We start from the raw sequence: 15,432 nt of genomic DNA, 5'->3' as shown, positions 1-15,432 counted from the left end.
AAACCAGTCAGATAACTGGGAAGTAAGAGTTGTATGTGGGCAATGTGGGCCTGAGGAGAACTCGTCCAGGGCTGGAACTGCCTTGGGAGACTTTACTGAACAGCGAAGATGTTGGTCAGAATTGACACAAAAGCCGCCTCAGCCATTCAAAATGCCTGAATGTTATTTTTACCATACGGTTCAATAGTACTACCAAACATCTCCTTCAGAAACTAGGTCCCAAGTAGCATCCTCTCCCCATGCTGAGCTCTTCCTTTTCAAAGCTTCAAGCAGAGTTAATAATTGACACCGTGGACCACCTACTGTACCTCCACGGGATAAGTTGTCAGAAGGCATAAGCCAACACATATGTTTTCTGACACTTTTCCTGTTACAAAGGAAGAAGGGTTATGTAGTGTTCGGATGCACCTTTCTCTTGTGTGAATTTCCCAGCTCAGCCACCAGAAGAGCACCTCAGACTCCAAACGTTCCCTTCTCCAAAGAGTTGGAAATTCTTCTGTACCCACAAATCACAATAAGCTCATGATAAAAGTAACAGCTGATACGTGTTGTCCTCCCTGCGACAGGTGCCCTTCTAAGTGCTCTATATAGTTTACCTCATTTAATCCCTATAACCACCTTACAAGGTAGGTACTATTTCCACTTTACAGATGAAGAAATTAAGGCACAGAGTTAAGTAAGTTGCCCAACACATAACTGCCAAGTGGTAAGGCAGAATTCAATCTACTGCCAGAGTCTGTGCACTCACAACTGCTCACTGAGCCTTTCATATAATGTCAGCTGCTTTCTACAGCTCCTTCTAAAATATTAAGGTGGAGAAAGGTAGCCAAGGATTATAACCACTTACCTGTATCTTGGCTCGCATGCCTCGTGCTATGGGATCATGCCAGCTGCAGAAGTGGTCCCTAAACCCTGTGTCCAGGCCACTGAGATGGTAGATGTGTGGTATATATGCCACCCCTCCCATCTGCACCATGGAGGACATCCCTGATCAGTAATCATGGTCCTCCCAGCAAGCTGAGCATGACTTTCAGAACTCAACACTGCAGCCACTATGAACAGATCTGAGCTGGCTTGTTAGATGAAACCTATTTGCCTTCTCTGCTAAAAAGGATGGAATGCACTAATGTTGTGTCTTGCATGTCCCATATCAAACCTCCTAACCCTCCCATCTCTCTAAAGCTCCTGGGACATTGTTTTCTGGATGCTGATTACCTGAAAAGGAATCACCTGAATGCATGCTCCTTGGCCTCCTGTTAGAACTAAATCAGAATCTGTAGGGATGAGGTGGAGACAATTCATTTGAAATAAGCTTCCCAGGTGAATTTCTGCACATTAGCAGCCTTTTGCCCTATTCTTAAGGTCCCTGACTCATATCATACACACATTTATTCATTCCATAAAGACTGACTATGTGCCTTCTAAGTGCTAGGCACTAATCCAAAGCCGAACACAAAACAGGCACCTGTGACAAATTAAGAAAGGAGGCAGTAACATAGGCTTGCCATAGAACATTGGACACCAGTCACAGAACCAAGGCAGCAGCATGGCACGAGAGGCCACAGGGACCCCGAATTCACTGCTCCGCTCCGGCACGAGCTGCTTCGGGTCATCCCGCTCTGGTCACTTTACACTCTGACGGGAGACCGGGTCTGGAACTGATGACACAGGCCGCCTGCAGCGACTGCACACTTTAATCGGGCTGGTCAGGCCTATTGTGGGGATAACCCCAGAAGGCTGACTGGGGCATAATGAGTCATTCAGCTCTTCCCACAAGTGACAATAAAAAGAGGCTCTTGATTAACAGGCAGGCAAATGCCAATGTTGGCCAAATATGTGACAGCAAATGGAGATTAACTAGATAATGAGGCAGTGTCTGTGGACAGCTTCGCTTCAGACCTACAATGCTCGTTTGTTATGGACAAATGGATCGGTAAAAACCCAGAGGGGAAAGAAAGGTAACTCACAGTGAGGTGGAGACGTTTATGTGATGACACTGCTATAGTCCACCCAGCACAGGGAGCCCTGTTATAAAGCGAGTGGGCTCAACACCACACCTCCACTATGGACGGGGCTCACAGCTGACCAGGAGGCAGATGCCATGGCAGCAGCACTCATTCCAGTCTTGGCCCCAAACTCGGGGTCTCCTGATGGTGCCTTACCTTCCTTAAACACAGGCTGTAGAGAGCCAGGCCCCAGAGGTTGGCACTTGTTGCCTGACATCCCTCCTATGAGGAGTTAGGGACAGTGAGAACCTCAGCCTCCCTTGTTTCTCCGAGGCATACTGACGCTTACCAGCCTCGGAGCAAAACCCTGTCTGCCCCTTGAGGAAAGAGGCAAGAAAAGCCCGCTCACCACAAAGCACAGGAAAGCTGGTGGTCCAAGGACATCATCCAAACAGGCACAGCAGAAGGTTTTCTCTCAATTCCCATTTTTCCCAGTGAGAGCTGCAGAAAGCAGAGCTTAAAAGGCATCCCAATACTAAGCGAGCCTATTTGATAGATTGGGAAACCTAACCGCAAGTGATTAAGTGCAAGGTCAGAGCGGTCAGCAGAGGAGACACACTCAGGACAGCATGTGTGAGTGCACTGTGGGGAGGGAAGCTCGGGGCAGTCTGCCCAGCTGTCCCCCAGACCCCGCCTCAGCGTCCACTGCACATGGAAACCGCAGATCTCAGAGGGTGGGGTGTATGAGGAGAGACAGACGAGTGACAGGCACCAAGATGATCCAAGGGTCCTGGCATGAGTCCAAGTCCACACTCCTGTGGACAGACACCAGGGAGCCAGGGCAGGGTGACAGAACCACAGTTCCAGCCTCTAGATCAGGTATGGCCCTGACCTCCGAGATAGGTTCAATATTTCCAGGGTCGGGGTAAAGGGGAATGAGGGGACTTAAACTAAGGAGACATAAAGAAGACAAAAGAAAGAGGCAGACTTTGTTTGGATTTGCTATTTCTGGAACTTCCTGCCCTAGATAGAAAACATAAGCTAGAAGATAGGCGGTGAGATGGGGTGGGATGGGGATACTCTCAAAGGGAGTAACTGTGCCCATTTTGGAAAGCATCCAGGACTTATCCCTAGATCCCCATGAAAAAAAGGCACTCCTTCCTGCCAGGTGTGGGGGAAACTGCCTACATTTCCCCCACAGAAATAATCTCAGCAGCATCAGAAAACGTCTGTGGCGTCAAGGCTTCAGATCCATGAGGCACTTGCCATATCTGGCAAGATAACCCTCTTCTAGGGTTCCTAGGATTCAATTCCTGATCACTGCATTCTTTCTATGGAGGAAAAAATCCAGTTAAAAGTAAGGAGCCTACAGTTTTGCAATGTAATTAACTGCCTAAACTAGGGGCTGGCCATCTCAACAGGGGTCTGGGAAATTGCCTGACTCGGAACTTGGTACATTTTTCCTCTAAAACTGTACTGTCCAATACGGTAACCTCTAGCCACATGTGGCTATTTGAATTTAAGCTAATCAAAAGTTAATAAGATGAAAAAGTCAGTCTCTCAGTTGCACTAGCCACCTTTCAAGTGGTCAACAGCCACATGTGGCTAGTGGCTACCACACTGCACAGTGCAGACAGGGAACTTCTCCATCCCTACAAGGAGCCAGTGTACCAGCACTGCTTGGAGGTAACTCAGCATTGCCAAATACCTCTCCACATCCTCCTGGGTAAAGCAGAGTACTTGTGGGCCCTCAGTAAATGTTCTGAATTAAATTCGAATTAGTACATAGGAACTATTTTGATGCTGGCTCAAATAAAGACATAAACAGAAGTACCTACATCATCACTCAATCAAGAAACTTGGCTGGTCACCTAGAATCTTCAATAGATCTGTGGACATTAAGTATATGACATCAAAGGTCTTTAATAATTACATGAAGAATGTGTGCAAAGAAAGATACTCAAAAAGATGAAAGGGTACAAAGAAAAATTTCCCTCCCATACTTGATCCCCAGCCATCTAGTTCCCCTCCTCAAAGGCAACCAGTATTTTAATTCTTTTTTTCGTATCTTTTGAGATATTTTATGCTTGTGGCGGCCAGAGTAACAAAACCTGCGAATATGATAATTTAATTTGCAAAAGGGTCTCTGCAGATGAGATTGTGGTCAGGATCTTGAGATGGGAGAATTAGCTGGGTAAGTCCAACATGATCACAAGGGGGAAGCAGAGGATTAGCCAGAAGGAGAGAGATGATAATGGAAGCAGAGGTCAAAGTGACGCAAGGCCATGAGCCAAGGAATATACGTAGGCAGCCTCTAGAACAGCGGTTCTCAACCTGTGAGTCTCGACCCCTTTGGGGGTCGAACGACCCTTTCACAGGGGTCGCCTAAGACCATCGGAAAACACATATATAATTACATATTGTTTTTGTGATTAATCACTATGCTTTAATTATGTTCAATTTGTAACAATGAAATTGGGGGTCACCACAACACGAGGAACTGTATTAAAGGGTCGCGGCATTAGGAAGGTTGAGAACCACTGCTCTAGAAGCTGGAGAAGGCAAAGAAACAGACCCTCCCCACCACCTGCCTCCAAAGGAACACAGATCTGCTGACCCATTTTGGACTTCTGACCTCCACAACTGTAAGATAATAAGTGTCATTTTAAGCCACAACACTTATGATAATTTGTTACAGCACCGATAAGATACTAACACATGCATATAAAGGCAAAGATATATAAATATTTTCCCTCAAAGCACAGTCATTTTTATCAGTGGCTGATTGTGATCTTAAGTCTGCCTCATCACCTCCTCTCAGTCCTGAAAGATACTGACAGATTCAAGAAGAGGATTCTGTAGATAGAATTCAAGCTCCACCTATCTAATATATGGATGACTAAGCAAGCAAAAAACAATGAAGGTTCTGTGAGAAATTTATTTTTATTTTTTTAAGATTTTTAATTGATTTTTCTAGAGGAAGAGGAAGGGAAAGGAAGAGAGGAGAAAAATATCAATGTGAGAGAGAAACATTGATAGGCTGCCTCTTGCATGCCCCCTACTAAGGATAGAGCCAGCAACCTTTTGGCTCAATCCTCACCAACTGACAATATCCAACTGAGTCCTACTGGCCAGGGAGAGAAATTTAGTTTTTAACTATTATTGTCCCAATCTTAAAGGCAGCAAAGGATGATAGAAGGAACTGTCCCAGAGGTCATGAGACCTGGGCCCTGCCTAGTTCTGTGACCTTGAACATGTCATTTAGTCTCTTAGAGCCTCAGTCTCTCTAAATGTGACACAGTGGTAGGATGGGGAGTGGAGGGAGGGGAGGATAGTAAGCTAGATATGTGCTAGGTTTTCATGTTTTTAATCTTTGAGTATGTTTATCAATGACACATGTTTGGCCCAAATCTAATATTTGCTATGGCCCTCCCACTCCCAACAAAAAATGATTGCTAAATAGTATTAAAAAAACAGAAAATGCTTATTGTGCTTAGCAGAAAATGGCACAAGGCACAATTTCAGCTGCCCATTACACTCAATGTGTTGATTATAAACCATTCTCTGTATCAGCCTACTGATACACAGAACATATTTGGAATACCAAAAAAACTGGTAACACTAGTTGCATCTGACAGGGAGAATCTCAGTCACTGAGGGACAGGAGTTAAAGGAAGATTTCTTGAAATTACTTTTCCTACCTTTTAAATTTAAACCTTGCAAATGTATATCTATTTTAAAACTTTAAGTATTTTAAAAGAGTAGGCTCTTTTGGTTCATGGCTTCACAGTGTCAAAGAACAACTAACTATAGGTCCTCTATCAGACGCCTCGAATTAGAGTCATTAAGCACTCAGCCAAAGCTTAAAGAATGTCAATCTTTACTAACCACACAATATGTAAGTAGACCTGATACGTAATCCTTTCTGATTTCCAAGTGTAGGCAGTCAGTGACCTGTTGCACCCACAAAGAAGCAGGATGCATGATAAGAGAGCCGACTTCACCAGGACATCCAATGTTACCTATCAACTTCCATGGTTCCAGAGCCCTTCACTGTCAGAATTACACCCAAGCCCAAATAAGTCTGGTGCAGAGAAGGTCAGAAGAATATTTCCTCACTGCCCCTCTGCCGGAGTCCATTCATTGTCTTTACTAGCTGAGTTTAGACAGAGACCCCCCAAAAAAGGCTAGTAACCTTTGAAGTTCTAGTAAAGGTCAGAACTGTGAACTACCCAGTTAATTTAAGTAATAATAGTTGAAGCATCTCCACCTTAGTTCACTTAATTCCTTAGGTACTTATGTAGATCTTTGTTGATTATTGTTGATCAGATACTCCTGGAGATCTGTTGATGAGCTAATCAGATACTCTGCCTATTCCTGAAAATTGTCTGCTGATGTGTGTCATTAAAACCTCCTTACCCTAAGGGCTACTCCAGATGAATAAAAGCTTGGTGAGACCTGAGCACGGGGAGGAAGTCTTTCCGGACTTGCCCGCCTGGTCCCCCGGTATTACAAAATTATCTCGTGTCTCTTTCTTTCATTTGTTGTGCGGCTCTTCTTTCAGATACCGAACCCTACTCCACGCGGGTCGTGGAAGGAATCACTCAGCACCCCTCATTCAAGGATACTTCAAGGGCATCTTTATTTATATCATTTCCTTTATTAGCCATTCTACCAGTTATCTGCCAAATTTAATAGATACATATACACAAGTCACCTCTCTTCTTTGTTTAGTAAATAGTATTTTCCAGGTAGAGAGAAAGAGGCAGTGTTTTGAATACAAAGTGGTAGTGGTAAGTGGACAGCCTGAAACAGCTATCAGGACAAGCACAGTTGTGTGGTGGCCACTGTAGGACAGGGACCTAACAATGGAGCTCCAACCACATGAGCACTATACAGAATCATGGGCCAAATTATCTTACAATAGTTTATTCCCGTCTCTCTAAAAATAAAATAAGCATCCAAGGGATGTGGGAAGAGCCCTGCAAAGGGGCACTCACACAGTCATAATAAGGCTGAGCCCTCCGTCTACACACCCAGATTCAGAAGTCCGAGAAAAGGCATGCAAATTTGGAACCAAAAAATTTAGGGAAGAGTAGTAGGTCTTTACTATCACATACTGTATGTAGTTCCTTGGCTGTAATAGAATTAAAAAAAAAAACAAAAAACAAAAAACAACAGTACATGCATAAAAAGAAGTCAGAAGTTCCTAAAAACAGTCCATTCCACAACTGAAATGAAATGATAAAATGGGCCAGCAAGGGGCAGGTGCCAGCAGAAGCAAGTCCATCGCAAAGGGTTCTTTGCAAGTGGCTTAGCATGGATCACATGGTGGTAATGCTGGCCCTGCTCCAATCACTATCCCTGCCCACTGTAAAATGACAAGGGAAGTCCCAGATCAGACTTAGGCACTAAGATTGCAGCTGAAGGTGGAGAAGGAAAAGCACACGACTGGGAGTCAGGAAGTATGAGTTCTGGCCCCACCTCTGCACATGAGCAAGTCCCATTATCTCTTTGAGCCAGTTTTCTCATCTGTAAAATGGGAATGATTTTATCTATGCCTCTAGAGTACATAAGTTTCTCCATCCTATAATTCCGTATAATCTCTCAATAAAGTCATAAATATCAGCACCAAAATATGAGTTTGCCTTCTGGGTTATCCTTCAAAGATAGAATATCAGAGAGATTAAGATTGTGTACGAACTCAAATAAACGGCAGTAGCTGAGGAGCCTTTCAACCCTCAACAGCCCTGAAAGGCCTTTTGATACCCCAAAAGATATGACCTGAATATAAGCAGCAGTCCTCCCCCACAATGCCCACTGCAGGATGGCCACGAGTGGTCGGAAAACCAACCAGTTATCCCCACAAAGTCTCCATCCATCCTCACCCATGTCCTGCCCATCAACCCTCTCAGGCATACCATTTACTGGCCCTCGATTTTCTTACACTAGCCAGGGAATAGGAGACCCCGGTACCTGACTTTCAGTCCAGTTCTGTTGGGGTTTAAATTCCAATGTTTGGTTCCTTGCCCGCCTGGAAATCCGCTTACCTCCAGAAGCAGTTCTATCGTAAACTCACGAGTGTGCCCCCACCTCCTTGCACACCGCCTTCATGGTGCCTTCTTTTCAGGACCATTACCAGATAGTAGCAGCCCAGCTACAGACCCCAGATCTGCTAACCACTAGCCAATGGTCCTCAGGGGAATCATATAACCTCTCTGGGCCTGCCTCTTCATCTATAAATACAGATTCGACTAGACAGTGTGAGCTTTTTTTCAGATATAGCAGTTTACGTCTACGATTCCCAGGGAGGTAGAACCAAAAACACAGCACTTAAACTTGGCCATGTGAGGTAGCACGCCTGCTGGTCGAGCCCACCTCTGCAGAGTTCCCAAGGACTGGGCTTGGTGGGCAGGCTGCCCAGATTACAAGGAACACTCTAGCAACACAACAGGCTGCACATACCTTTCCTTCATCCACCAGCTTTGCAATGTCATCCAGATATAGACCACTGGCCATGAAAAAGGCCCAGCGGTAATGGACTCCTTGCCAGAAATGCTAAAATGAAAAGGAAAAAAAGACATGTCAAATACAGAAAAGGATAAATTCTGACTAAATGCAAATTTAGAGAAAAGTATTTTCTGGAGGACTAAGACAGACAAACTGACTTCCCATTTCATGCGGCCACAATGAGCTGTATGCCCAGCACCTTGGCACAGTGAATGACAGTGAATGCTCTGTGAATGTTTAGTAAATAAATGAATGAACAAAAACAATCCCTGTGAACTCAGGCTTCTTCACCAATGTGTGACTGACAAGTAAGCACAGGAAAGCTCTCCTTAAAATGACAGTCTAGATCAGTGGTTCTCAACCTTCTGGCCCTTTAAATACAGTTCCTCATGTTGTGATCCAACCATAAAATTATTTTTGTTGCTACTTCATAACTGTAATGTTGCTACTGTTATGAATCATAATGTAAATATCTGATATGCAGGATGGTCTTAGGCGACCCCTGTGAAAGGGTCATTTGACCGCCAAAGGGGTCGCGACCCACAGGTTGAGAACCACTGGTCTAGATGGTCTTATACACTCAATTTCTTCCCAACGAAAAATTATGGCTGATACCTCTAGGCCTTCTCTATTAAGGTTTGAGTTAAGGTCAAGAGGCACCAGAAAAGAGCTTTTTACCTAATTCAAGAATTCTTTGGGGGCAATAAGGCATCAAAATATAATTTTAGATAAGAAACCCACAGGTTTTTTTTTTTCTGGTTCTGAGAGTAATAAGATAGTTTTAAAGGCAAAAGAAAGTTAAGGGTTTTTAATGTATCATGGCTGGGTCTTCCCCTATAGTTACAGCAAGTCCAAAGCCACCAAATTTATAATGGGACAAAACATCTCCTGGTGAAGATAAGCAAAAATCTTACACCAGAGGGTTCATGATCAGTCACTGCCATACCTACTTTGAATTGTTATTATTTATTATCATTAGGCCATGATGAAAACAACAAGTGAGCTGAGGATCTCCATGATACCCCACTGACCTGCCCAACTACACTTGGTCAGATGTGAGCTATAGTGAGGCAGCCAGGACCATGTGCCTCCTCCCCTCGTGTGCCCACAACTGCTGGGATGGCTGACTTCTCTCCCCTGAGCCCGCCCTCAACGATGCCTCAGCGTGAGTCAGCTGCTACCAAGGCATGGAGCTGGCAAGTATAATGGAACTCCCCTGCTACTCGAGCTCAGGCACTTAATAGCTGTGTTATTTAGGTCAAGCTACTTCTTTCAGACCGTTCCCTGGCCTGCCGAATGGTGATGCCACCACCTAGCGCAACAACCCTACAGGGTTGTTGGAAGGATTAAAGGAGAATGTATGTAAAATGCCTGATACATAAAAAGTATACAATAAATGTTCCCCTAGTGCTAAAGTAAAGCTTGCTGAGGAAAGACTGGGGCAATGTCAAATGAGAGTTAAGACTACAAAGAAGGACAAAACCAAGCTGTTGTCTAGGCAGAGCTTCACAGCAGGTGTGTCACGAATGGCTTACGGGTTTGGTCAAGTGACCCTACAGTTTACTGTCTAACCTGGAACAACTGTGAGAGTGAAAGGAGTCACCATTAATAATTATCCCAAGACCACAGACGCAAACAGACCCAAGTTTACCCTAGAATAGGTGGAATGGGACATGGATGCCCGTCAGCCCTTGGGATAGGGCAGAGCCTGGGCTGGAGAGTCTCCAGGTAGTAGCCCTTGGGATAGGGCAGAGCCTGGGCTGGAGAGTCTCCAGGTAGTTTGCTCCCGGAGGAGCCTCAATGTGCTCTTCAAATACTTTCATATTCTATGTGTGTCAGGGCATGAAAGAGGTCAGGAAACACTGGTCTAGGCAACTAAGTTAAAAAAAAAAAAAGGCAAAAAATACAGTTTGAAGCACTGGGATTATCCCAAGCTTACAGGGGGCCCAGTTAATTACACTCACAGACCAGCTCATGTACTTCCTGCTAAGGTCTAGCCTTACGGACTACAATTAAAACATTCTGGTAATTGTTTAGGGGTTTAAAGAAGGAACAGCAGTAGTCACCACCGTCATGTCTATAACTCTTTACAGGGGGTTGCCCTGTAAAGTGAAACTTCTGTTCTGCAACAGCAGAACTTTTACTTTTTTTCCAGGCCATTACAGGAGAGTAAACTGAAGCAGGCAGGAGAGCCCAGAGCATTACAATGAGGCTCTAACTGCACATTCTAGAAAGACATCAGAAACTACTTAAAAGGTTTTCACATGAGATTACCACTATCATCTTTCAAGCAGGGAGAAAGGGAAAATGAAGAGAGCTATGCCTATTTTACTCTCAGAGGCCAACTCTGAAGGTTAAATTGTAAGGGGTCTCACTGGAATACAAACTGTAAAACCGTTTAGAAAACTTAAACTTATATTTTAAAGCTCTTGGAAAGCCTGGGTTTTGTGAAAAAGGAAAGAAGAGACAAATCATAGTACGTTTCCTTTCTCTCACAGAGCACCCTGTGCACACTTTCTGGCTGCATTTGGATCCAGTGAAAATGTGCTGTGTTCCCTGTGTTGGGTGTTCACCTCTATCACCCACACACGGTTCCTAAGAATTGAGTGCTGGTCTCTTTTATCACAGCTCTTCGCTACTACTTCTAAGTGTGTAGTTAGTACACAGAATCCGAGAGACCAAAGTCCTAAAGTTCACTCCCAGAAAGGTCCCAAATTAATTTCTAGAATAAAAAAAAGTTAAGATAATTATCAAGCCAGTCATCTCACACATATGGGTCAGTGATGGAGGGCTCGACACAGTGACCCACAACCTTTTACTGTAAAGGAACTTTCTACTGCCTTTTTCCTGGGCCTAAAGTATTTTGTCTAATTAATGAAATAGAATTTATCTTCCTTTTTTGTATCCACCTTCTCACTAATTCAGATTTTAAACCAATGATTACCACCTTCTCACTAATTCAGATTTTAAACCAATGATTACCAACAGTGTATAAGGTGGAATTATGTAAGGTTCTGTCACCATTGTGAGGACAAGGCTATCACGTTAAGTAAGAACAAACACAAAAGCCACCAGTCCTGTAACCAAGGCTGCGCGTCTCCAGGCCCACCACACACTGGATGTGTTCAGGTGGGGGACAGAGCTCCTTACAGCCCTGGTAACAGTGGCCCTGTTAACAGTCAGGCTGACTAATCAAGGGTCAGAAACTCCCAGAATGCCATTAAGAGCTAGAGTTTCTGATCCACATGGGATATGCAGTGTTGGGACAATCAATACAAATCCAGGAAAGGCCTGATGGTTCTATGAGTCTTTGTAGTCTCACTGAAGTAAGAGTACAATTTCCTTCAGGTTTTTGAAATTCAAAAATTGCCCATGGACTTCTAAAGGTCTGAAAGCACCAACTGGGAATCACTGGCATATCCCAATCCTACGAACATAAAAACAGCCAGCTGCAGACTTACTAACATTTTCACCTTCCCATACAAGAGACCTTATGTGTTAAGACTGGTGAAGATAGAGAGCATCAGATATAGGCAATAAAAAAGCAGAAGGTATATCAGATGGTAACAATAAAGGCTAACACTTAACAGGACCTTTCATTGTGCCAAGTCCTTCACATGGATGATCTCATTTAACCCTTACAACATGAGGTAAGGCATATATATATCCTACTAGCCCCGTGTTACAGGTGAAGACATCAAGGTCTAGTGACAAAGATTTGCAAGGGGTCACACAGCTACTAAGGAGGCTAAAATTTGAACACAGTCAGGGTGTGACTCCAGAGCCCATGCTTGTCCCCAAGATGAGGGAAACTGGCTGGGTGGAAATCAATTTCCAGGAGCAAGAGGCACTTGCTTGTTCTCGTCAACCAGGACTTGAATCCTTACCTTTAGTGTCTTAGAGCCCATGGTGACGCCCGTCTGCAACATGCCATCTGCTACGCCCAACCGGTCCATGTTCAGGAGAAAAGGAGTCACCAAAGTCACGTATGTGGCTCCTGACCATTTCTTGAGTAAATTTAGAGCCCACGTTTCAGTGGACCCACCAACATTATCAAGGATAAAATCAAACCTGGAAAGGAAGAAGCAATCAGAAGATCCTTGTCAGTCTTTACCCAGGGCTCCAACCCCCCTTCAATCCCATCACCAGTAGCCATAGGGTTTCTTTCAGTGACAGTCACAAACTCAGCTGTGCTGTGCTATCCAGCCGAGGGGTGGCTGCTTTGACAAAGGAGTAAAGGGAATAGCCACTTACCGAGTCTCTGGCTTTTCTCCTAGATAAGTCAAACGTGACTGATTTTTTGTGTCATAAAATCAAATTTTCTAATACTTTAAGAATGACTTAAACAAGTGGTTGTTAACACAGGGTGATTTTAGCTCCCAGGGGACATATTAGGCAATGTCTAGAGACATTTTTAGTTGTCACAACCCTATAAGGTGGTGGGAAGAGGCTAATGACATCTAAAGGCCAAGGATGATAAACACCCTACTGTGCACATAACAGCCCCTCACAACAAAAAATTATCCAGTCCCAAAGGTCAACTGTTGAGAAACCCCGACTCAAGCTCTATAGAAAACTGCAAAGCTATCCATGCGATAAAAGTAAAAGTCTTCTTTAGTGCACAGAAGCACTGGAATGACAAATATGTAAGGTTTTCACCTACAAAAACAATTTGCTTTAATCCCTCTAGAGTTAGAACTGCTTATAGAAGCATCCTCTTTCCCTGGAATGTTCTACTTTTTTTTGTTGTTGTTTCATGCATAGCATCGGGACAATGTATAAAGAGCAATCAACAGCCTGCTCTCAGTCTTCAATTCTGCTCTAACATGCCCAGAAAATCCAGGCATGATGGAATCCACAGGAACTAACAGATACTCAACTCTTTACGTCTAATCTAAAGCTGCTATAATCACTACATTCTCCTTAAAGGGGATAAAACTCAATAAAGCTTTTAAATATTTGTTAAAACAAAAAGATCTATTTAGAGACTGTATGCTTATACATTAAGCAAATTGATAAATTTCTTTTTGATAAATCCATTTCTCTGCTAAATTCATATACATGAAATCAAGCATCAGAGCTACGAAAACCAGCTTCGACCAACTTTGTGCATCTTTAATCTTTTATGGACTAAACTAAAGAAGGGCAAATAAAAATAGAAGGCTATGTGTGCAAGAGAATGACCTTACTAGAAGACTATTCTTTTCGTTAAAGAGAATAAAAATTGTGAATTTAAGTTTCTAAAGTTTCTGCTTTTAATTTTCTACTCCCTTCCCAAATTTTAAATAAACAAAAATGATGATACTTATTTTAAATAAAACTTAAGGGCAGACTGGTATCATAGAACAGGCACCACCTGAAAAAGAAGTCCTGAGACCAGGCTGTAGATGCAGTTCTCCCATCCATGACTGAGTGGCATGACCTTGAGCATTCAAAACTTATATCCCCTCTACCTGATTTTCTCAACCGTAACATGATAGAGTTGGACTGAAGAATTCTGAAGCCCTTTCCTGCTATAAGACTCTAAGATTGAAATCTAAAAAGCTGTGATTTAGAAGGAGGAACAAATTTATTCTACGTAGATTCAGAGGCCAAACTTCAGGTATAAGTTATAGAGATGAATTTTAACTAAAGCTGTCAAAAAAAAAAAATTGGTCTACATTTGTAAGCTGATGAGATCCCCCTACTGAAAAGGAGTAAACAGGATAAGCGATGTGGAGGAGCAAACTGTAGCACAGCTGTGGGGGCTGGTCTGAGTGTGCTACAGCCTTCCATGTGTCAGGTTCCCTGTTCTCTGGTGACATACTCCAGACATGTGTAAAAGGTAAGGTAGATGGAGGGCAATGGGTTGGCCTTGGCCTCAGTCTCATACTGCTTGCTATTCCTAGAGGCAGCAGAAGGTATGAGAGCAGCGGAAACTACCACTACCTAGAAACCAGATCTCGAAGGCCCAGAGAGGCCTAGGTTCTGACACACAGGGTGGAAGGTAGTGGATAAGATCTCTGCAAGGGACAGTGTCATCCCTCACACATGCCAAGTGAGTTCAGCCACGGGGGCTTTATATTTGCTGTTGCCTCCATCTGGAACAACTGCTCTGCTCCTAAGTTTCCCTCAATAACTCAGTAAACAAATATTTTGGTTGTTGGTTTACTTTGTGTGTTTTTTTGCTTATTGAGCACCCACTACATGCTACTATACTGTTCCAAGTGGAGGGATACAGCAGGGAACAGGTTTTTAAAAATCCCACTCTCCTGGCTTGCCCACAGATGCCTCTGCTCCAATGCTTCAGAGGCATTTTTAAAACACCGTATGTCACACAGACTCCTCACCAATCATTTGTTTTCCCCTTTCCCTGCATCGGTGTTCTTGAGAGCACTTGCCAATGAAACCTCCGACTAGAATACTAGTGCCATGAAAGGGAAATTTGTCTTGCTCACCAATGTATCTCATCCTATGCTTAGAACACTGTCTGGCAAGAGTGGAGGCTCCATAAACAGTTGAAGGAATAAGGAGTCAGTTCCTGGGTGCACCGCCATACTGCTGTTGGGAGCTGGGGGTGCTGGCTGAGAAAAGCTAGGCAGTCAGACAGGGGCTCCCTTTTTGTCTCCTCTTTTTTTTTTTTAAGCCATGAAAATATATTTCTACACAAAGTGGGCAAGAATAACTGGCTTCTGAAAAGTAATTGAAAAAGGAAACACCTTTGAAAAAGAAGTAGTAAGCTCTGGCCCATGTGGTTCAGTTGGCTGGACATCAGCCCATGCACTGTACACTGAAAGATTGCCAGTTTGATTCTCAATAAAGAAAAAGAAGCAGTAAAGTAGCTTTCCAAACACTGCTAGGTTATGCTCTCAGCATATCTTGGCCAGATGAAGACCAGATTAATAAACGCCCACAGTCAAGATGAACAGGGCCTTGGAGAATGCCTGAATCTGCTCCTGTTTGTACATTAGGCCAAACCACAGCCTGGCATTCAGCG

The 15,432-nt window shown here is 43.7% G+C and overlaps 2 protein-coding genes across 4 annotated transcripts in view; one reads left to right on the top strand and one right to left on the bottom strand.

The window, feature by feature from the left end:
* CRYBG1 (crystallin beta-gamma domain containing 1) overlaps positions 1-14,606 on the top strand; it is a 195,978-nt gene extending 181,372 nt beyond the window's left edge. The window contains exon 24 of the transcript XR_004968709.1: positions 9,436-14,606. The gene's annotated coding sequence lies outside the window, so the exon portion shown is untranslated. The remainder of the gene's footprint in view (positions 1-9,435) is intronic.
* RTN4IP1 (reticulon 4 interacting protein 1) overlaps positions 1-15,432 on the bottom strand; it is a 45,221-nt gene that overhangs the window by 2,110 nt on the left and 27,679 nt on the right. For all 3 annotated transcript variants that reach the window (XM_036316262.1, XM_036316264.1, XM_036316265.1), the window contains exons 8-9: positions 12,344-12,527; positions 8,412-8,504 (exon numbers count right to left, since the gene is read on the bottom strand). In XM_036316262.1, coding sequence (XP_036172155.1) covers positions 8,412-8,504; positions 12,344-12,527 — 277 coding nt within the window. The remainder of the gene's footprint in view (positions 1-8,411; positions 8,505-12,343; positions 12,528-15,432) is intronic.

Source organism: Myotis myotis, unplaced genomic scaffold (genome assembly GCF_014108235.1).
Source record: "Myotis myotis isolate mMyoMyo1 unplaced genomic scaffold, mMyoMyo1.p scaffold_m19_p_7, whole genome shotgun sequence".
NCBI lineage: Eukaryota > Metazoa > Chordata > Mammalia > Chiroptera > Vespertilionidae > Myotis > Myotis myotis.
The sequence above is the reverse complement of the archived record's forward strand: the minus strand, read 5'-3'. Positions and strand labels throughout refer to the sequence as shown.